This window comes from Neomonachus schauinslandi, chromosome 11 (genome assembly GCF_002201575.2).
Source record: "Neomonachus schauinslandi chromosome 11, ASM220157v2, whole genome shotgun sequence".
NCBI lineage: Eukaryota > Metazoa > Chordata > Mammalia > Carnivora > Phocidae > Neomonachus > Neomonachus schauinslandi.
This window is the reverse complement of record NC_058413.1, coordinates 5,099,231-5,118,263: the sequence shown is the minus strand read 5'-3', so window position 1 is coordinate 5,118,263 and position 19,033 is coordinate 5,099,231. Positions and strand designations below refer to the sequence as shown.

Sequence of the window (19,033 nt, the reverse complement as noted above, 5' to 3'; positions counted from 1 at the left end):
GCAAATGTGGGGGAGCGAGGCCTCTGTGTCCCTTCTTCCAACCTCTGTGCTCCCCCAATGTGCAACCCCACCTGGCCGACCTGGGTCCTTGGCAGAGCCTGTCACCCATCAGAGCTGGCTCTAAGGGTGTGTCCTGGTGGGACCCCACACAGACCTCTCCCCATTTAGCTTGAGCTCTCACAACAGGGACATAACGTCTAGAACGCATGGAGCCCCTGGACCTTCGAGGATCAATAGAGGCCTCCAAACCAGAGAGAGGGGAGGGTACCTATTCCTCCCCAAGAGGCAATGCCCCCTCAAACCGGGGAGCTTCACTGCCAGGCCAGGTTAGGACCCCTGTGCCAGCAGGCCAGACCTCTTTGGAGATGTCCCGGGCTGTTCCTGAACTCATGACAAGTTCACTGGTGGTCCCTGCAAGGCGGTCCTTGGCCAGGAGGGGTCCCTTCAGGATCCTGCAACACCCATCTCACCTACCAGTGCCTCCCCAGCTGGGCCCCCGATTTGCTGTGTAGCCTTAGACCAGTGGCTGCCCTTCTCTGGGCCTGGTTCCTGAGTAAGGGCTGTCAGGCTCAGCCCCAGCCCAGCCCCGCCTGGTGCCGGCTCTGCCACTGCCTTTGCCTGGCTCAGCTCCAGACAGCAGGGCAGGGCTGTCACATGCTGAGCCACGTGACAGGCAGCGGCTGGGGGCTCTATCCCACGCAGAGGACGGGGGCCTCTGCAGCCCCTTCCCCCTGTCCCAGCTGGCTGAAGCCTCCAGGGCAACCAGAGCAGCTGTGGGCCAGGAGACCTCTCCTGCCCCCCAGGTAGGCAGGGGGAGCGGGGAGGGCCGGGGCGGTGAGAAGCATCTCCCAGGTGCCGGGTTGGCCCAGAGGCCCCGGGCCAGGATACTGGGCAGACACCCAGGGCACCAAGACAGAGGGGCAGTAGCGGGCCCAGGGTGGCAGGCACGGGGCGATGGCACAAAGGATGCTCCTGGCCCCACACCTGTAATCTAATCACCTGCCTGTCTGACACCAGCAGCTGCTCGGGAACCATCCCCCTTTGTGCTGGCTCCGACAGATGTGCCTGGGGTGGGGGCCGCGGTGAGACAGAGGACGGGCCCCCTTGGCACAGCTCAGGCACCAGAGGAGGAAGACCACAGGATCCACCATAGTGACACTTACGTGACAGCAACCGAGAGGGCAGAGGGTGGAGGGCTACCCCAGGTGGTGGGAGGGGGCCTCTGGGGATGGACACGGCCCCTCTGCTCCAGAGTGGCAAGCTTCCAGTGTGGTCCCAGCCCTGCCGTTCATGCCCTGTGTGGTCAAGTCCGGTCCCCTCTCTGGGGCTCTGTTTTCACATTGTGAAATGTCAGGTTGCAGGGTGACCTGTCCTGAGAAGGGGTGCTGGATGAGGTGACATGGATGGACACAGACGCGGGGAGAGCTAGGGAACAGAGGGGTCAGTGGGCGTCCAGCCATCTTTGGATCTGATCTCTTCATTTTGCACCCGGAAAACCGAGGCTCATGGGAGCCGGGGGTGGGGGCTGAGGGCTGGGGGCAGGGCTTTCCCTGCTAGTCCAGGCTACCAGACCCCACCCCACACCCTAATTCCCAGGGCCACAGCCCCAGGCTCTCCTCCTCCTCCAGCTGGGCTGGGTCTGGTGAGACCTTGGTCTGGACCCCTCAGCTCAGAGCTCCCTGAAGTCCTGCTGTGTGACCTTGGACTCGTGCTGGCCTTCTCTGGGCCCTGGCTCCTTCTCTGTGGTGTGGGAGAGGCCCTTAAGAGAGGTAATAAGTCTCTGTCTGCAGCTTCCAGCCGGCCCAGAGCCCAGGTCAGGCACGAGGCCAGGGCAGCCCCGCCCCAGGGGCCCGCCCAGCCTCAGACATTTCATAACGACTGCTGACGACAGGGCAGCGGGGCAGAGCAGGGACGGCCAGGAGGAAGGGCAGCTTGGCGGGGCCTCAGGTACGCTGTCCCAGGGAGGCAGGGGTAGAGCAGCTGGCCATCAGGGCCCGGGACCAGGCTGGTGGGCTTGCTCGGGGACACCAGGCTTGCAGGCCTGGCCCCTGGCGGCCACACACACAGGCTGGCTTTGTCTTCCCCTAGCTCCTCTGCCTGCCTGGGGAGAAAGGGGAAGGAGGAAGGAACTTCCCTCTGCCCGGACCTAAGAGCCGGAGAGGGAGGGGCTGAGGAGAGGCTCAGGGGGCTCCTGAGTCTGGTGGCCGACAGCCACCCTCATTTTGTCTGAGCTGGGCCAACACTTTCCTCTCACTGAGGCTACAGCACATCTTTTCCGGAGCTGGGGACCCCAGCTCTGGGCCTGGATGCCCCAGGAGAAATGCACCCCCGTCCCTGGGGGGTGGCGCGGGGCAAGCATCCATCTGGCAACACACAGTTTCTGGGCACTGCTAGGCGAGCCGGGTGCTGGGGCCAGGGTACCCAGTGACTCTGGGACATCCCATTCTTGGGAGCAGGCTCTGCCGGGGCCCGGGAAGGAGGGACTAGCAAGACTCTGCCCTGCCTGGAGGAGGGACTGATCATCAGAGGAACTGGGCCGGCTTCAGGGGAGCTCTCTGTGGGGTGGGGCTGGCGTTGGCTCAGCCCACAGGCCAAGGGTTGATCCCCAGTTCCCCCAGCCCCCATTGTAGGGAGGGGACTCTGCCAGAGCTTCTGGAGAGCCCATGAAAAGCCAGGTTCAGGCTCCAGGGAGAGATCAGATTGGAGACTCTGGGGTATTAGGACCTGTGGGGTCATCAAGGTGGCCCTGTGACCTCCACCTCTGGCAGCCTGATTGAGGTCTCCCAGACCCTCAGAGCCCCATGTTTATCTCTGTCACCCTGGCCAGCTCCATATCTCTGCCCCCACATGGGTCTCCGGTTGATGTCCTTGCCTCCCTGGTGCCCACACTGGGCCAAGGTCTCCTCGGGCTCTACCCCAGGGTCTCCTCCCTGGAGCCCCCTTTGCACAGCTGTCCTTCACAGTCTGTCTGAATAATGCTCATCAGAGCCATTGTCACCGAGCACTAAGAGGGCTCGGCCCTGCACAGAACACTGCACGCCTGAATTCTCCCAGCAGCGCCATGGGGCAGCTTCAGGTACCATCCCCATTTCACGGATGGGGAAGGTGAGCCAGAGAAGAGCCAAGCAACCTGCCCAAGGACTCCCAGCCCACAAACAGGGCTGCTGGGATTCGGCCCCAGATCACTGGGCCCTGACACCATACCAAAGGGGTGCTCTTAGGGAGGCACCTGGGTGGTTCAGTCGGTTGAGCATCCAACTCTTTTTTTTTTTTTTTAAAGATTTTATTTATTTATTTGACAGAGAGAGACACAGCAAGAGAGGGAACACAAGCAGGGGGAGTGGGAGAGGGAGAAGCAGGCTCCCCGCCGAGCAGGGAGCCCGATGCGGGACTCGATCCCAGGACCCTGGGACCATGACCTGAGCCGAAGGCAGACGCTTAACGACTGAGCCACCCAGGCGCCCGAGCATCCAACTCTTGATCTCAGCTCAAGTTCTTATCTCAGGGTTGTGAGTTCAAACCCCACATTGGGCTCCACACTGGGTATGGAGCCTACTTTAAAAAAAAGCGGGGGTTCCCTTAGGAGGTGTCCAGGACAGCTCAGGAAGCTGAGATGGAGAGAATGACAGAGTGTGCAGAGGCTGGGTGGGGAGAAGGGGGGGATCCTGCGCCATGGAGAGCTCATCAGCAGGCCCGGCCACCGTGCAGGGCTGGGGTGGGGGCAGTAGATTCCCAGCAGACCTGCGTGCCCAGCTTACTCACCCCCTCCCTGACGCCGTGCAACCTGTGTGGGCCTCAGCTTCCCCCAGGGGCGCCGTGCAACACCTGCTCATTATGATGATTAGAGTAGTCCCCAGGCCCAGGGCCTTGAGGGGATGTGGCATGTCCTCCCCTGGCCTCCAAACCAAGGGAAACAGGCCTGTCCCTTGTCATCATCAACTGACTTAGCAACTCCCACCCCACCCACCTCACCCAAGAGCCGAAGGTCAGGAATAGATGCAGGGCAGCAAGCGGTTGAAGCTGGGGCCCCCTTAGCGGGCAGGGGAGCCCTGGGCCCGCCAGTCCCTGGGACCTCTCAGCACTCAACCCGAGGAGGCCACAAGGGGAAGCAGGGTGGGGACTGATGGCAATAGTGAGGAGACAGAGGCAGAGAGCGGGGTACAACCAGTGTGTCTTCTCACCCTCGAGGGCACCGCCCGAGTCCAGCCCCACGCCCCTGCCCACGGGCCCCGCATCTGCAGTTCGGGCCAGCCCCCCAGGGGTCCCCTCTCCCAAGGGGTCAGGCTGCCACGTAGGGGCATGAAGAGTGGAGGTGGGCAGCCCTCTGTTCCTCCGGATTCCTCTGCATCCGGGTTTCCAGTGTAGAGAAGCTGGGTGGTCTTGGGCCACCTCCTTGCCCTCTCTGTGCCGAGGTGTCCCTCTCCTTGCAGGGGGACAAGACGGTGCCCTAGGCACAGGAAATGTCACTCAACATCTTTACGAGCTTCCCAGTATCACATGTACCCCGGGGGTGTGGGGTTGGGGGGTGGAGGTGGGCTCAAAGACCCCGGCGCAGGCCCATCCAGGAAGCCCCTCATCTGTGTATCCTTTGTGAGGTCACAGGCCCAGCCACCCCAGGCAGGAGGTGGCCTGGGCTCCTGGACACACCTGGGCAGTGCCCAGCTTCCGATCCCGTAACAGGCACCCCTTGGTCCCTCAGTCCAGTGACCAACCTGGGGGGGGCAATATGGGGTGAGTTGGCCTCAGTGTTGCTAGGCGAGGCTGCTGGAATGTTCTGTCCGGGACTGCACCCCCACAGAGTTCCCTACCCCTCCCTCGCCCAGAGGTGTGCCATTCCAGTTACGTGCCTTACATTTTTGTGGGTTCTGCAAATATTTCTTTTTTTTTTTTTAAGATTTTTTATTTATTTGACAGAGAGAGACACAGCGAGAGAGAGAACACAAGCAGGGGGAGTGGGAGAGGGAGAAGCAGGCTCCCCACTGAGCAGGGAGCCCGATGTGGGGCTCGATCCCAGGACCCTGGGATCATGACCTGAGCTGAAGGCAGACGCTTAACGACTGAGCCACCCAGGCGTCCCTCTGCAGACATTTCTTATGAAAAGGCAAAGAACCCTGCGGGGGCAGGTGAGGTGGGTGCGCTTTGCCCTCCACATCCATCAGCAGGGGTCCGGAGGTGCCCGCGAGACAGAACAAGGAGTGGCGGCGGGTGGGGAGGAAGAAACACTTGTTAGGTACTTAGTGATCACAACCGCAGCTGACCTTTCTTGAGCCCCGTATCATGTGTGCAGTGGCCAACACTTTAGGGGGCCTTATGTCATTTACTCTTCTGGACGATGGCAAGTGCTATTATCCTCACTCTACAGACAAGGAAATTGAGGCAGAGAGATGAGTGACCTGCCCGAGGTCATAAGGCCAGTAGGAGGCCGAGCTGGGGGACAAGCCCAGATGGCAGCTCTGGTGGCCGGTAGGGCTCTTGGCTCCTGGGCCTCGGCACTGACCAGCTCCCCTTCCACCAAGAAGGAGGGTGGGGTCTGGGGCAAGGCTGGGGCCCATGGGGCCTGCCTTGTGCCCCCAGGCAACTGCTCTGTTTCTCCTGACCAGAGCAGGAGGCCTGTGGGGTCAGCCTGGCCCCCCATCATGCCCAGAGCTCCAGCCAGCAGAGTGCCCTTCGGGCCGGGCCATCTGATTGGCTGGAGCAGGCTCAGCTCTCAGGGCCATGGATCACTCCAGAATTCTGAGGGCTGTGGGGTAGCCACTTAACAACTGGCAGCCTTGGCCGTGCTGATGCCCAGCCCTGTGCTCAGAACTGGACAGCATGGTCTCATCTTTGAAAAACAGCTTGTCAGCTGGTGGGCACTATTGTTACCCCCTGCCAGATAAGGAGATCAAGGTACTAAGACCTAACTCAGGTAGTTAGGCAAAGAGGGGCCAGTGGGAGAGAGGATGAAACCCACTCCCCGTGAGAGGGAATAATCAGGGCGGGCTGCCTAGAGGAGGCGTTCACCAAGCCGAGACCTGAAGGAAAGGTAGTCTGAGAGGGCAGGAGGAAAGGGTCCCCACGGGTCCTTGGCACCAGGCCAAGAAGCGAGTACGTCACCCTGCTCCTCTGATGAGCTTCAAGTAAACAGGCGGGGGCCCGGGGGAATGTGGGGGCCGCACCCAGATCTCCTGCCCTGGCTGCTGACAGCATGGAAGCATCACTGCCCCCTCAGCCCCCGCCCCCCACTGTTCCCTGCTCTTCCAACTCTGGGGCCGCTGACGGGGCATAGGCCGCGGAGGCCACTGCCCGGGTCACCTGGCCCCCTGAGCAGCCACGGGCCAGCCGGGCCTCCCCAGGCAGTGCCCCCGGGAGACGGGCAGGAGACACTGTATTCTGTGCCTGGATTGTCCCACAGTGGTGGCCATGGTGGCTGTTAGTGGACTGTCCTCTACTTATCATCTCTTCCTGGTTATTCCGCGCAGGCCTGGCAAGGATGAAGACTGCCCCATCTCCAGGAGGGGCGCCAGAGTGGGATGGGGGCATGGCTCGGGGCTAATTTCTGTGTGGCAGGGAGAAGAGAGGTCCCGTGGCTGCTTGGGGGAGTAGCTGCTCCCAAGCCCCCCGCACTGTCCTGCACCCACCTCAGACTCCAGGGCTCTCCTGCCCACTGGCCAAGGGGAAGGGACTGTGTGTGTGTGTGTACGTGTGTGCACAGGGTGCAGCCCCGGCCCTCTGGGGTTACACGCGAGTCCTTGTAGAAGTGTCCGTGAGCCCATAGAGGTACAGCCAGGGGCGCGGGGAGAATGCCCATGAAGGTGGGGAGCCCCGGCCCACGCTGCCCCCTCCCTGCAGGATGGACCCCTTCGCGGACACCCTGCGGCGGCTGCGGGAGGCCTTCGGCTCAGGGCGGACGAGGCCCGCTGAGTTCCGGGCGACGCAGCTCAAGAGCCTGGGCCGCTTCCTGCGGGACAACAAGCAGCTTCTGCAGGAGGCGCTGGTGCAGGACCTGCACAAGGTGGGCGGAAGGAGGGCAGGGCTGGGGAGGCGGGGGCAGGGGGCATGCGGGATGGGGGCTGCAGCTTCCTCCTTGAGGGGGGACTAAGCGCCCGGCAAACCCCACCCCCTTCCCTGCGCCCTGACCGCCTCTTTACCTCCTCTGCACACGTCCATCCACGCATTTCTCATCCACTCAGCAACGTTTTACTGAGCACCTACCATATGCTGGGTCTCCCGTTCTAGGCTCTGGGGATACAACAGAAAGTAAAACAAAGCCCCTGTGCCCAGGAGCTGGCCTTCTGGAGAGAGGCACAAAACAATAAAGAACTAATTGTATAGCATGTTAGATGGTTTCAAGTGCCATGGAGAGACATTCCCAGTGTGAAAGGGGCGAGAGGGAGGACCCGGAGCAGGGCGCTGTTGTAGAGGTGGGAGTCAGGGGCAGTTTCTCTGAGGAGATGGCATTTGAGCAGAGACCTGCAGGAGGGAGAACACTGGAGGAAATGGCGGTGGGCACAGCATGTGCAAAGGCCCTGAGGCAGGAGGCCCTTGTGCTTGAGGAGCAGCAAAGAGGCCAGCATACCTGGAGGGGAGTGAGAGACGCCGAGATGTACAAAAGATGAGGTCCAGGGAGGCAGATCACGCCATGTATCGCCTTGTAGGCCATGGGTGAGTTCAGTTTCACTCAGAAAGGTGGGCATCATTGGCCTCTCTCCAAACCCGCAAGCCTGAGGCCTCGGCTCCTCCCAATTCCCACAGCAGCCACGGCAATGCATTTGCTTGCGGGCAGCCTCCCGCCCCCTCAGCCGACAGGGCCTCATGCTTGACTACTCCTGCCCCAGAACAGCTGTCCAGGGGGTTCTTCTCAGGACAAAATGTCCTCTGCACTTGCCACTAAGGCCACAGTGTCCAGACCCACCCCCTGTGTTCCACCAGCCCCCTCAGGGCCAGGCCCATGGCTCCTTTCCAACCGGTGAGGTCCCACCCTTCCAGTGGGCTGATGGAGACCCCGGGGCCAGCAGAGTCAGGGGCCCTCAGTAGCTTCCTTGGGACCCTCCCGACTCACAGGCACCCCGCCAAGTGTCCGCCCTGTCCCCAGAACAGTCATAGACTTTGAGACTCGTGCCTCATGGCATCCAGGGTCATCCCTTGGGGACAGCAAAGTAGGGCTACAAGGACTTATCTTGAGGGCTTGGCTTCCTGGGGATGCCTACTCCCCTTCTCGGTGTCTCCAAACCTGCTCTTAACCATGATGCCCCGGGACTGTAGCCAGGTGAGGCCCAGGCTTCCTTGTCAGCCGTTTCTGGAATCATCTGTTTTCCCATTTATGAAACCAGGGTGCTCTCCTCGACAGTCCTCACCCCTGCCGCCTGGTGCCATCACCTTACCCGCTCTGCTCCTTGCTAACCAGGAACATAGCAAGCCTTTGCCCACCTCAGAGCCTTTGCACACACTATGCCCTTTGTCTGGAATATTCTGCCTCCAGGTATCCGTTGGCTCCCTCCCTCCCGATCCTCACTGCTCAGATGTCACCTCATCCCAGAGGCCAGCACTGATAATCTTGTAGAAAGCAAAGCAAACACACACACATGCACACAGAGGCGCACACTCACACACTGATGCATGCCCCTGCACTCACATGCGCATGAGCGTGAGCAGCCCCCCGACACACACGCATGCGCACACGCACACACACACGCATACACACGCACATACTCCAGCAGTCTCTGTCCCCCTCCCCGTTTCACTTCCATTGCTCTGGTCACGTCCTTGTTCTCAGCATCATGGCGGCTGTCCCCCTATGACGTCAGCTCTGCGGGGCAGGCTCTCCGCGCTCTCAGTCACTGCTGCGTTCCTGGCACAGGAAGGGCTCCTGAGCGCTGGAAGCACTCACTGAACCCAGAGTGAATGAATGAAGGAGCAAGTGAGAGGTCACGACCGCGGTCCCCCAGCCCGAACCCTGCCCCTGTCTCTCCCCTGCAGTCAGCCTTCGAGGCGGAGGTGTCTGAGATCGGAATCAGCCAGAACGAGATTGACTTGGCCCTCAGGAATCTGAGGGCCTGGATGAAGGATGAGAAAGTGCCCAAGAATCTGGTGAGCTGGCCTGGGGGGTGAGGGCACGCGGGCAGCCTCGCCAGCTGGAGGGTGGCGCGGAGGGGCTGGGAGTCTCAAGGCCCCACCACTCACCACCACGGTGGCCCCGGGGCCCAGGCCACGCAGCTGGACTCAGCCTTCATCCGGAAGGAGCCCTTCGGATTGGTGCTCATCATTGCCCCCTGGAACTACCCTGTGAACTTGACCTTGGTGCCCCTGGTGGGCGCCCTCGCTGCAGGTGAGAGCAGTTTCCACCTTCCCTCTGCCCGCTGTCCCCATCCTCAGGCCTCATGGTGGCCCATAGAGCCAGGGAGTGGGGAGATGGTGACGAGTGACTAAGAAAAGCTGGTTCTTGCCTGGCCCACCATCCCTGGGCAGTGGGGCCTTGGTCCTGTCAGTCTCTGAGCCAGATTCTTCACCTGAGAGCAGAGTGGGCCAGGCACCCGCCCTGCAGGTGTAAGGACTGAATGGAGATGGGAGGGGCCACCCCTCTCCCAGCGCTCCCCCTGCCCTGCCCTGCCCTGCAGGGAACTGCGTGGTGCTGAAGCCATCGGAGTTCAGCAGGAGCACCGAGAAGATCCTGGCTGAGGTGCTGCCCCGATACCTGGACCAGGTGAGCAGGGCACGGAGTGGGCTGAGCAGCTACACTTGGGCTCAGCAGGACCAGGCAGGCCCCCTTGGGCAGGACCCAAGTTCCAACCTCCATCCTGCCTCGTCTGGATTGTGCGGCCATGGCGGGGTCGCTGCCCCCTCAGACTCTTCCCCTCTGAGTGAAACAGAGGGGCAGTGATCACAGCTGTGCTCTGAGGAGTGTGTCCCCGGGGACTCCCATCTGTCTTCTGGTCAGCCCTGACCACCCCGCCCTGGCCTCCTCTCCCCGCCAGCCCCAGCCAGGCTCTAACCTCACGCCTTTTGGGACACGGGGCAGCTCCCTGCTCCCACCTTGCTCCCATCTGGTTCATCTAGAGCCCCAGAAACTGTGGGTCAGGCCAGGCAACTGGGGGGGCGGACCCATGCGGCAGCCCCCTGCGTTCCCCAGGCTGGGGTCCCAGAGGGAACAGTCTGCCACCCCGTCTTGCAGAGCTGCTTTGCCGTGGTGCTAGGAGGGCCCCAGGAGACCGGGCAGCTGCTGGAGCACAAGTTTGACTACATCTTCTTCACGGGTGAGGCCAGGGTGCCCACTGCGGGCGGGGCTTGGGGGGCTCAGCATGGGGGCTGGTGGAGCCCAGCCACCCCCTCAGGGGTCTTGTCGCCAACCCTGAGAGAGGCCACAGGGACCCAGGCACACAGACAGCCAGGAAGGAAGCAGACCGGCTCCAGGACAAGCATGCTCGATGCTCCTAGAGCAGGCTGGGGAGCAACCCTGACCCCTAGGACCCTCCGGAGGCCCCGCCACTGGTCACAGTCTCACGGATCCCAGCATCTGCCCGTGCCGAGTTCCCCTTGTGCCAGGTGCCCCCGGGACCTTATACGCCACCCACTGGCCTCAGGACCTTAGACATGACCCGACTGACCCAGGGCCCTTGTGGAGGGCTGGACAGATGAGGGCTTGGAGGCCAAGGTAACAAACAGCCACGGCACCCAGCTGGGGTCACCCCAGGGACCAGGATGGGGGAAGGCTGGATTTTCGTCCCAGGCCCTTAGTTAGAAGTTTTCTCCGAGGTCATCTGCCATCTCCCTGGCTCGTGCCCATGAGGCCCAGACACCACCTGGCTTCAGGAGGGAGTTTCTATAAGGGTGAAAGAGCCGGGGAGGCAGGGAGCCATGTTACCTGGCTGAGGTTCTGGAGGAGAGAGAAAGCAGACAGGGCAGACAGCAGCTTCTGAGCCTTCCTGCTCCCTGGCCTCGTGCCTTGCGCATCTTGTCCACATCAGAGCAAGGGGAGTGCTGTCCCTGCCTTTCTCCCCCCAAGACCCTGCCACAAGCTCAGGACAGGGCCCATGGGCCCTCAGCTTGGCTGACAGGGAGCCTGCTATAGAAGCAGGGGGCAGAGTCCTCAGCTGGTCCCAGATTCCTAGTGGCTGGTAGAGCAGGAGGAGACATGGGGAGGGGCGGCCCACCTTCCACCATCCTACCCGGCAGCTCCTTGGGCTTTGGGTCTTGACCCCCCATGACTGGGGCCGGGAACCTGGGCAGCCTGCGCAGATGCTGCGACAAGCTCCTGACTCTCCAGACCTGTCCTTATCTGATGACAGTCACAGGTCTGTCTTGAGGACATGTGAACTCGTGGAAGCCTTTGTCACAGCCTGTGGCCTGGGGAAGCATCCACTCACTCACTCACTGTTTTCTGAGAGAATGTGCCCTGTCCAGACACTGTCCAAGCCTTGGATAAAGCGAGGGCTAAGGAGACAAAGCCTCCCACCCCCGAGGAGCTCACATTATAACGGGGGGACAGGGGACAGAGAGTGAAAAATAGCACAGGAATAATGGGGCCCTTGGAAGGGACTCGGGTAGGGAAGCACAGCAGGATTCAACAGACAAGGGGGGCCTCACAGACAAGATGTTTCTGAAAGACAGGAGGACCTGAGGGAGGAGTGGACAGGTGATGGAACGTGGGTGGGCCTGGAGCTGGGTGGGCCGGGGGGGAGGCAGGAAAGCTGGAGGAGGTGAAAGCAGGGACATCAGGCTCCCAGGCAGTGGTGGCCAGAGAGGGCCATCCCAGTAGAAATGGCAACAAGGGACCCTGGGCCAGGCATGGGCAGGGACATCTTGAGGTCAGGGGACTTTAGGTCGGGGAGGGGAATGGGGGGGGGTACTGTGGGACCCTGGGGAACAACCCCAGGGGGGAGGGGGAGCCCAGTGGGGGGCCACTGGAGCAAGGGGTCGGGGGCAGGGGGAGGGGTGGGTGGGGAGGGTGGCGGGGCTGCCAGGTTAGGTCAGAGAGAGAGACCTAAATGGCAGTCCCTGGAGCTGGACTCTGGCCTTGGACCAGAGCAGTCTCTGCCAATTCTAGAGAAGACTGGAGAGGTGGGGAGGCGTGCAGAGTGACATGCCAGCAAGAGTCACTGGTAGGGGGAGCCTGAGATCAGAAGCAGGGCGAGGGGTTCCTGGATTTCTAACATGGCAGGTCAGGAGAGGGAGCCAAGGGCCTGGCTTGCTGCAGGGTACAGACCCCTACGTAGACCCTGCATTGTTGGCGCTGGTCTGGCTGAGGCCATGAGCAAGGTCCTGGTGCAGAGACTGGCAGGGGAGGGCCAGGGGGGCTGGCACCCTCCAATTCCACCACCTCTCCAGGGAGAACAGGCCAGGGAGTGAACCCCCCTAGAGGGGTACCAGTCCCCAGGATGAGGCCATCCCACCTGGCTGAGGGGACTGAGGGTCACCCTGGTTTCTTTCCACGACCAGGGAGCCCCCGAGTGGGCAGGATCGTCATGGCTGCCGCCGCCAAGCACCTGACACCCGTCACGCTGGAGCTGGGGGGCAAGAACCCCTGCTACGTGGACGACGACTGCGACCCCCAGACCGTGGCCAACCGCGTGGCCTGGTTCCGCTACTTCAACAGCGGCCAGACCTGCGTGGCCCCCGACTACGTCCTGTGCAGCCCGGACACGCAGGAGCGGCTGCTGCCCGCCCTGCAGAGGGCCATCACCCGCTTCTACGGCGAGGACCCCCAGAGCTCCCCGAGCCTGGGCCGCATCATCAGCGAGAAGCACTTCCGGCGGCTCCGGGGCCTGCTGGGCTGTGGCCGCGTGGTCATCGGCGGCCAGAGCGACGAGAGCGACCGCTACATCGGTGAGTCCGCCCTGCCGCCGCCGTGGCCACCCTGCCAAGGCCCTTCCAGGACGCGGGTCCCGCCTGGGCCGCGAGCCTGGGCCCCGCCCCCGACACCTCGTCGCCCCGCCCCGCCCCGAGGCTCCCGGAGCTGGACCACCGAGGCCAGCCTGGGCCCCCGCCTCCCTGACCTCCGCTGCACCTGGGCGGGCCCCCGCCGGGGCTGGAGAACCCCTCACCGGCCTTCCCGGGGGCTGCGGGGACGCTCTCTTCCCCAGAAGGCCCCTGAGCCCTGCCCGTGCCCCCCCTCCCCCGCCCGGCCCCAGGGCTGAGCCGTCCCCTGTGCCCGCAGCCCCCACGGTGCTGGTGGACGTGCAGGAGACCGAGCCGGTGATGCAGGAGGAGATCTTCGGCCCCATCCTGCCCATCGTGAACGTGAGGAGCCTGGACGAGGCCATCGACTTCATCAACCGTCGGGAGAAGCCCCTGGCCCTGTATGCCTTCTCCAACAGCAATCAGGTGGGGTGGGGGGGGACTCAGGTAGAGCTGAGTGGGGGCTGGACAGAGGTGAGGGCAGGGGCACCTGGATGGTTAGGTGGTGACAGCAGAAGGGGAGGTGGGTCCAGGACTGGAATGGACCAAGAGCCCTGGAGGGAGGGTTTGGGGTCCTGCTTTTCTGGAACAGTCACAGGAATTCTGGCTGGTGGCACTCTTGGGTCTGTCACTGTGATTTCTCCCTGGGGCAGCCGGGCCTCCTCTCCTCCAACCTAAGCCACAGTCTCTTAGGCCATTAGTGGGCAGCTCCCCCCAGGGTCTTCTCCAGGGTTCAGTGTCCCTGCTCCATAAGCGCCCCCCTCTGTCTTCCTCATCATTGGCTGGTGGTCACGTGTCCCCTTCTGGTGCCTGGCTCATAGAAGGCACACACGGAATGGAGTGGAATGACTAGGGGAGAGCGAAGGACTAGAACATGCAGGGACACTGAACCCCAGCCCCCTGGCCTGCTCAGCCCCTGGGGGCATCCTGGGAGCCTCAAGGGCACAGGGCAGGCGTCCACAGCTCAGGACATACCCTCCTCTCTCACCCAGCTGTTATGAGATCCCTCGCAGATTGGACAGTGTGGTTTTCTTAAAAGATTTTATTTATTTATTTGAAGAGAGAGAGAGCATGAGCAAGGGGTAGGGGCAGAGGGAGAGGGAGAAGCAGACTCCCCGCTGAGCAGGGAGCGCCATGCAGGACTCGATGTAGGACTTGATCCCAGGACCCTGAGATCATGACCTGAGCCGAAGGCAAATGCTTAACTGACTGAGCCACCCAGGCGCCTGGGCAGTATGTTTTTAATAAACTTTTTATTTTGGAATAATTTTAGCTTTACAGAAGACAAAGATAGTCCAGGGAGTCCCAATATAACCCGCTACCAGTTTCCCCCATTTAAGGGCCCTTATGTTCGTCAAAACTAAGAGACGGTGGTTGGTCCATTACCGTTGACGACACTCCAAATTTGACTTGGATTTCACGCTTTTCTTTCAGCCCCAAGAGCCCAGATAGGGCCCCACATTGCATTTAGTTGTCATGGCTCTCCAGTCCGTGACTACCTCTCAGCTTGGGAGGTGCTGACCAGGTCCCTTGCAGCATGTCCCCAACCTCAGTGCTCTGCTATTTGTCTCATGAAAGAACACCACGGATGCAAGGGCTGGCCTCTGCCCTCCTGTCAGGGGTTGAGAGCCACACATCACTGGTGAGGCCAAGGTCCTGTCTGCCAGGTGTCTCCACCACGAGACCTTCCTCTTCTTTGGGAGCAAGTGGCTCCGTGGAAGGAGTGTGATTGAGCGCCACCTGCTGAAGGGGGACACCTACTTACGTCCCCCAGAATCTGTAAGAAAGATTTGGCTCCTAAATCACTTCTATCAGCATGGACTGGTATGCATCTGCTTTATTCTCCGGCTTACAATGCAACACCACCTTGTGTTCTTCTCAGCTTGTCCCTCTTTGTGCATTGGGAGCTGCCGTGTCCCTCAGCAACCCCCCCCCTTTTGTTTTCCAACCACTTCCTTTCAGGGTCCACGAGATGCTTCGGCTCATCCCATGTTGCCCTTGCTCAGCGCTAGAGTCAGCCATTCCTCCAAAGAGCCTTGCTCTATCTGGATAATACTAACTGTAGAAACTTTGCAACCTGGGTTTTTTGGAAGGGAGCCATCTGGCATTGTGACTTCCAAGCTTTCCTGAATGCCCAGCACTGACTGGCCTGGGGGGACACAAAGTCACACCTACGACCCACGGCTGCCCCCGAGAAACACTGCGACCCTCCTGCTCCCTCTTCTGTCGCTGTTATTGCTGGCCTCCCCGTGATTTCTGAGCCCACTCAGGGGGCGGTTCCCTCTTCCCACCATGCAGACAAGCCGTTAGTTCAGGATCACATGTCATAGCTAAATATAGCCGAGTTTTCTGGCAATGATACAGAGTGTTTACTAATCTTTTCCCCCTCTCATTCTTCCAATAAACCTAGAGGTTAAAGAGAATAGGTCTTCTTTAAGTCAAGCAAGGGCCACATTCATGTTTCTAAAATGCAAATCTGGCCGCATCACCCCATCTAAAGGTCCTCCCTGTGCTGCACACCTGGGTCTCTGCACCTGCCCTTCACTCTGCCTGGGGGGCCCCCTTTCCCCTGAGAGGCAGCAGGTGCATCACATCCCTCCCCTGGGATGCTTCCCTGACTACCTGGCATTTCACCCTGAACTCTCCAGGGCCCCAGGCGACCGCTGGGCTTCCTGCCTCCCTCTTGGCCCCGTGTCTGTGTCCCCAGCACCCTGCACGGGCCACACTCGAGCAGCTGCTCAGGAAACACGTCCCGACTTGGGGGCTCGGTGCCAGGCTGCTACGCAACCACACCCCCCACCTGCGACACCAGCCCTGCAGCTCCCAGGGTGGCCAGACTTCCCGGGGCCCTGCGGGGGTGGCTGGCTAGCCTCCTGCTGCCTGGCCACAAGGCCTCATAGCTGCTCCCCTCCCCGCCCCCAGGTGGTCAAGCGAGTACTGGCCCAGACCAGCAGCGGGGGCTTCTGCGGGAACGACGGTTTCATGCACATGACCCTCGCCAGCCTGCCTTTCGGAGGAGTGGGTAGGTGCCCGCAGAGCCCCGCCTTCTCTCGCTGTTCCTGGACTGAGGGCACCCCAACACCTCCATCCTGCAGAAACCTTCCAGACCTGTCCCTGCATGTACATATGGAGGTGGACCCACGGGGACACCATTTGGGTTTCTTGGCACCACTGTTGTCCCGGTCCCTGGGCCGTCACCGATTTTCTCACCAAAGGCACGGCTTCGAGTCTGCCCACCAGCTCACACGGGGCGGCCTCACGTGCTCCCTTTACTCCATGGGGAGTCTACGAACTGCCCCTTAAACCCTTCCTGTGTCCCCTCAGTCCAGCACTTGGTGTGTCACCCCCCCCCCCGGGAGACAGGGGCTGTTCCCAGCCCGGGGGAAGCCGGGGGAGTGGAGACCCCCGGCCCCAGCAGCCCCCATGACTGCTGCCAAGTCCTGGCCTCTGAGGCAGGAAACCTCGGGGCTGGTCCCAGTGAGCCCAATGGCTGTGTGATCTGGGGTAGCCAGGTCCCTCTCTGATCCTGTCGCCTCCTTAGCGGCATGGGAGAGCCAGACTGGCGCCTGTCCACACTAGGCACCTGAGCCAGGGTCCGGCAGGGCCTGGCAAATTGTCCGGGTGGGTCTGGATGCTCCCTGGGAGCAGTCGATGCCACACGGGTACATGGCAAGCTGAGAGCGGACGTGGAGGCTGTGTGGGCCCCCGGGACTGGGTCCCACTGCTGGCCCCTGTCCTGGAGCCCCAACCTAGCCCACCTGACTGCCCGTCTCCATCCCGGCCCCTCTACTCCAGGGAAGTGCGGCTGTCTGTCTGGGGGCAGATCCCATCCTGCTACTCCCCACAGGATTGAGCAAGGCCCTGACTCACAGCTTCCTGGGGCCTGGCCCTTCCTGGTCTGGCCATGGTGTCCTGCTCCCACCTCCTCTCCCTGCCTCCCTCCCTGCTGCCCCAGCCACACTGGGCCCGGCCAGGTCCCTGTGCGCCACAGGTCACCCCCCTCCAAGGCTGAGTTGTCCCCAAGCCTGGGTCCCTCTTGCCCCCACCGACCCTCTTCCTCTGGTCAGCTCTAGATCCCTCAGGCCTCACTCCCTCCAGGAAGCTCTCCTTCATTACTCCCAACTCCAGCCATTGTGGGTCCCCTGGAGAGGGAGGAGGGTCGGGAGGGTCAGAGGGAGAAGCAGACTCCCCGCCGAGCAGGGAGCCCGATGTGGGACTCGATCCCGGGACTCCAGGATCATGACCTGAGCCGAAGGCAGTCGCCCAACCAACGGAGCCACCCAGGCGCCCCGAGAATCCACACTCTTGACCTATCTTGCTCCAGCACCTGGTATCTCCGACATTTACCGAGGTGTTGCTGGTGCCAGGCTCAGAGCTAAGCCCTTTACCTACATTGCCTCATGATTGGCCCATTTTACAGATGGGGAAACTGAGGTCCTACTGTGTGTGGCTGGCAGAGCCCAGGCGTGTCCAACATGCTCCCAGCTGGCCGCCGCGGGGCTGACTGCCGTGTCCCATGCCACCATACAGGTGCCAGTGGGATGGGCAGCTACCACGGCAAGTTCTCCTTCGACACCTTCTCCCACCACCGTGCCTGCCTGCTGCGCTGGCCCGGGCTAGAGAAGATCTACTCTCTCCGCTACCCGCCCTACTCACCTCGTAACCTGAGGATGCTGCTGGCGGCGATGGAGGCCCGCAGCTGCAGCTGCACCCTGCTCTGAGCCTGGCTCATGCCTGTGAGTCTGCTGCCCCTGCCACCTGCGGCCAGTGCAGACGTGCCTCCAAGGAGGAAAAGACCACAGCCCAGACCAGTGCCTGCCCTCCTCCCCGCTAGGCCTTCTCTCTGCGAGCCCTCAGCCTCCTCCTCCCTCAGCTGCCCCCCAACTAGGACAGGCCAAGGCAAGGGAGCATGGGAAACAACGCGGTAACCCACTCCCCCGCCCCCACACTAGCCACCCGAGTCCTGGGATAGGCCAGGAGATGTGGACACCTCTAAGCCACCCCCCCCTTCCCGTGGAGGATGCAGAAGGGGCCCTGGCATCTGGTCCAGGTCACACCGTGGACCTGCAGCGGCCTCGGCCCTGGGCAGAAATCCCTGCCCTCCCGGAGCTTGTTTCCCTATCTGTACAGGGGAGGTGGTAACAATCAGCACCTCCAGAGATCACTGGGAGGATTCAATTTTGGAGTTCAATAATAAATGAGCTGTCGATCCCAAGCTCCAGGCATCCTGTCTCCTCCTTTGGGTGGGGTCAGCCTGTCCCCTCTCAGGCCTCTCAGGAGTTCTGGGCACATTCCTGTCCCCCCAGTGACTGGCCCTGGGTGCCTTCCCCTCACCATGTCCCACACCAGACTCACCCTCTTCCCTGTCCTGCTCATCCTCCTGGGCCCTGATGCCATGGAATGCTCCCTCATCCACTCAGCCACCAAACTAAACCCCTGGGGCCCCCGGCTCAACACCCCGTTCTCACCTCCCAAGTCCCATCTTTGAGCAAGTCCTGATGGTCCTATAATGCTGCAGAACTTGCCAATCCACACACTGGTCACCATGCCCAGGGCCATCTGTCACCTCCCCTTTCCCCACAGGCCTGACCTCAGTACACCACTGACCCTCCCAAAGCTACTGGACCATGCCACCCCTCAGCCTGAACCCTTCAGTGGCTCCCTGTGGCCGCAAGTCAGGACCCACGAGTCCTTGGAGGGCTCCTCCACAGCCCTGTGTCCCCACACCTGGCCTGTCGTCCTTCTCAAGAGGACCTCTGCACACACGCTGGGCATGCCTGCCCTTGGCCTGCCCTATTCCTCCTCGAAGTCAGCTTGGCCATCACATCATTCAAGAAGCCTTGCAAGACCACCTCCCACTACCCGGCCCACCACCAACACACAGGCGGCCCCAAGGGCCTTCTCCGTGCCTGCAGCCTCCGGGGTCCCTCTGCCACACAATCGATCCACTGGGAGGAAACAGTTTGGTGGCTGTTGAGGGACAGGGATCACGAGTCACACACATCGAGGTGAGACTCAGGCGGCCGCACTCTGCAGCTCTAACGCTTGCGCAAAGTTCCTAAACTAGTCCGTGCCTCAGTTTCCCCATCAGGAAAGCGAGAATAATCCTCCACACAGGGCTTCTGGGTAAAGGTTTAGCACCGAGCAGGCACGGCTCCCG

General features: G+C 61.7%; 1 protein-coding gene across 3 annotated transcripts; it reads left to right on the top strand.

The window, feature by feature from the left end:
- The first annotated feature begins 756 nt into the window (after nucleotides 1-756).
- ALDH3B1 (aldehyde dehydrogenase 3 family member B1) lies at nucleotides 757-18,082 on the top strand. 3 transcript variants are annotated; one of them, XM_021685141.2, is made up of 10 exons: nucleotides 757-803; nucleotides 6,832-6,994; nucleotides 8,959-9,069; nucleotides 9,187-9,307; nucleotides 9,597-9,682; nucleotides 10,151-10,232; nucleotides 12,415-12,801; nucleotides 13,133-13,299; nucleotides 15,796-15,895; nucleotides 17,404-18,082. In XM_021685141.2, the coding sequence occupies exons 2-10, from the start codon at nucleotides 6,833-6,835 to the stop codon at nucleotides 17,592-17,594; spliced, it is 1,407 nt and encodes a 468-aa protein (XP_021540816.1). In that variant the 5' UTR covers nucleotides 757-803; nucleotide 6,832; the 3' UTR covers nucleotides 17,595-18,082. The 3 variants fall into 3 exon arrangements, with proteins under 3 accessions (XP_021540816.1, XP_021540817.1, XP_021540815.1); XM_021685142.2 differs by lacking the exon at nucleotides 757-803 and adding an exon at nucleotides 1,889-1,947 and having other exon boundaries at nucleotides 9,220-9,307; XM_021685140.2 differs by lacking the exon at nucleotides 757-803 and adding an exon at nucleotides 1,889-1,947.
- The last annotated feature ends 951 nt before the right edge of the window (nucleotides 18,083-19,033 follow it).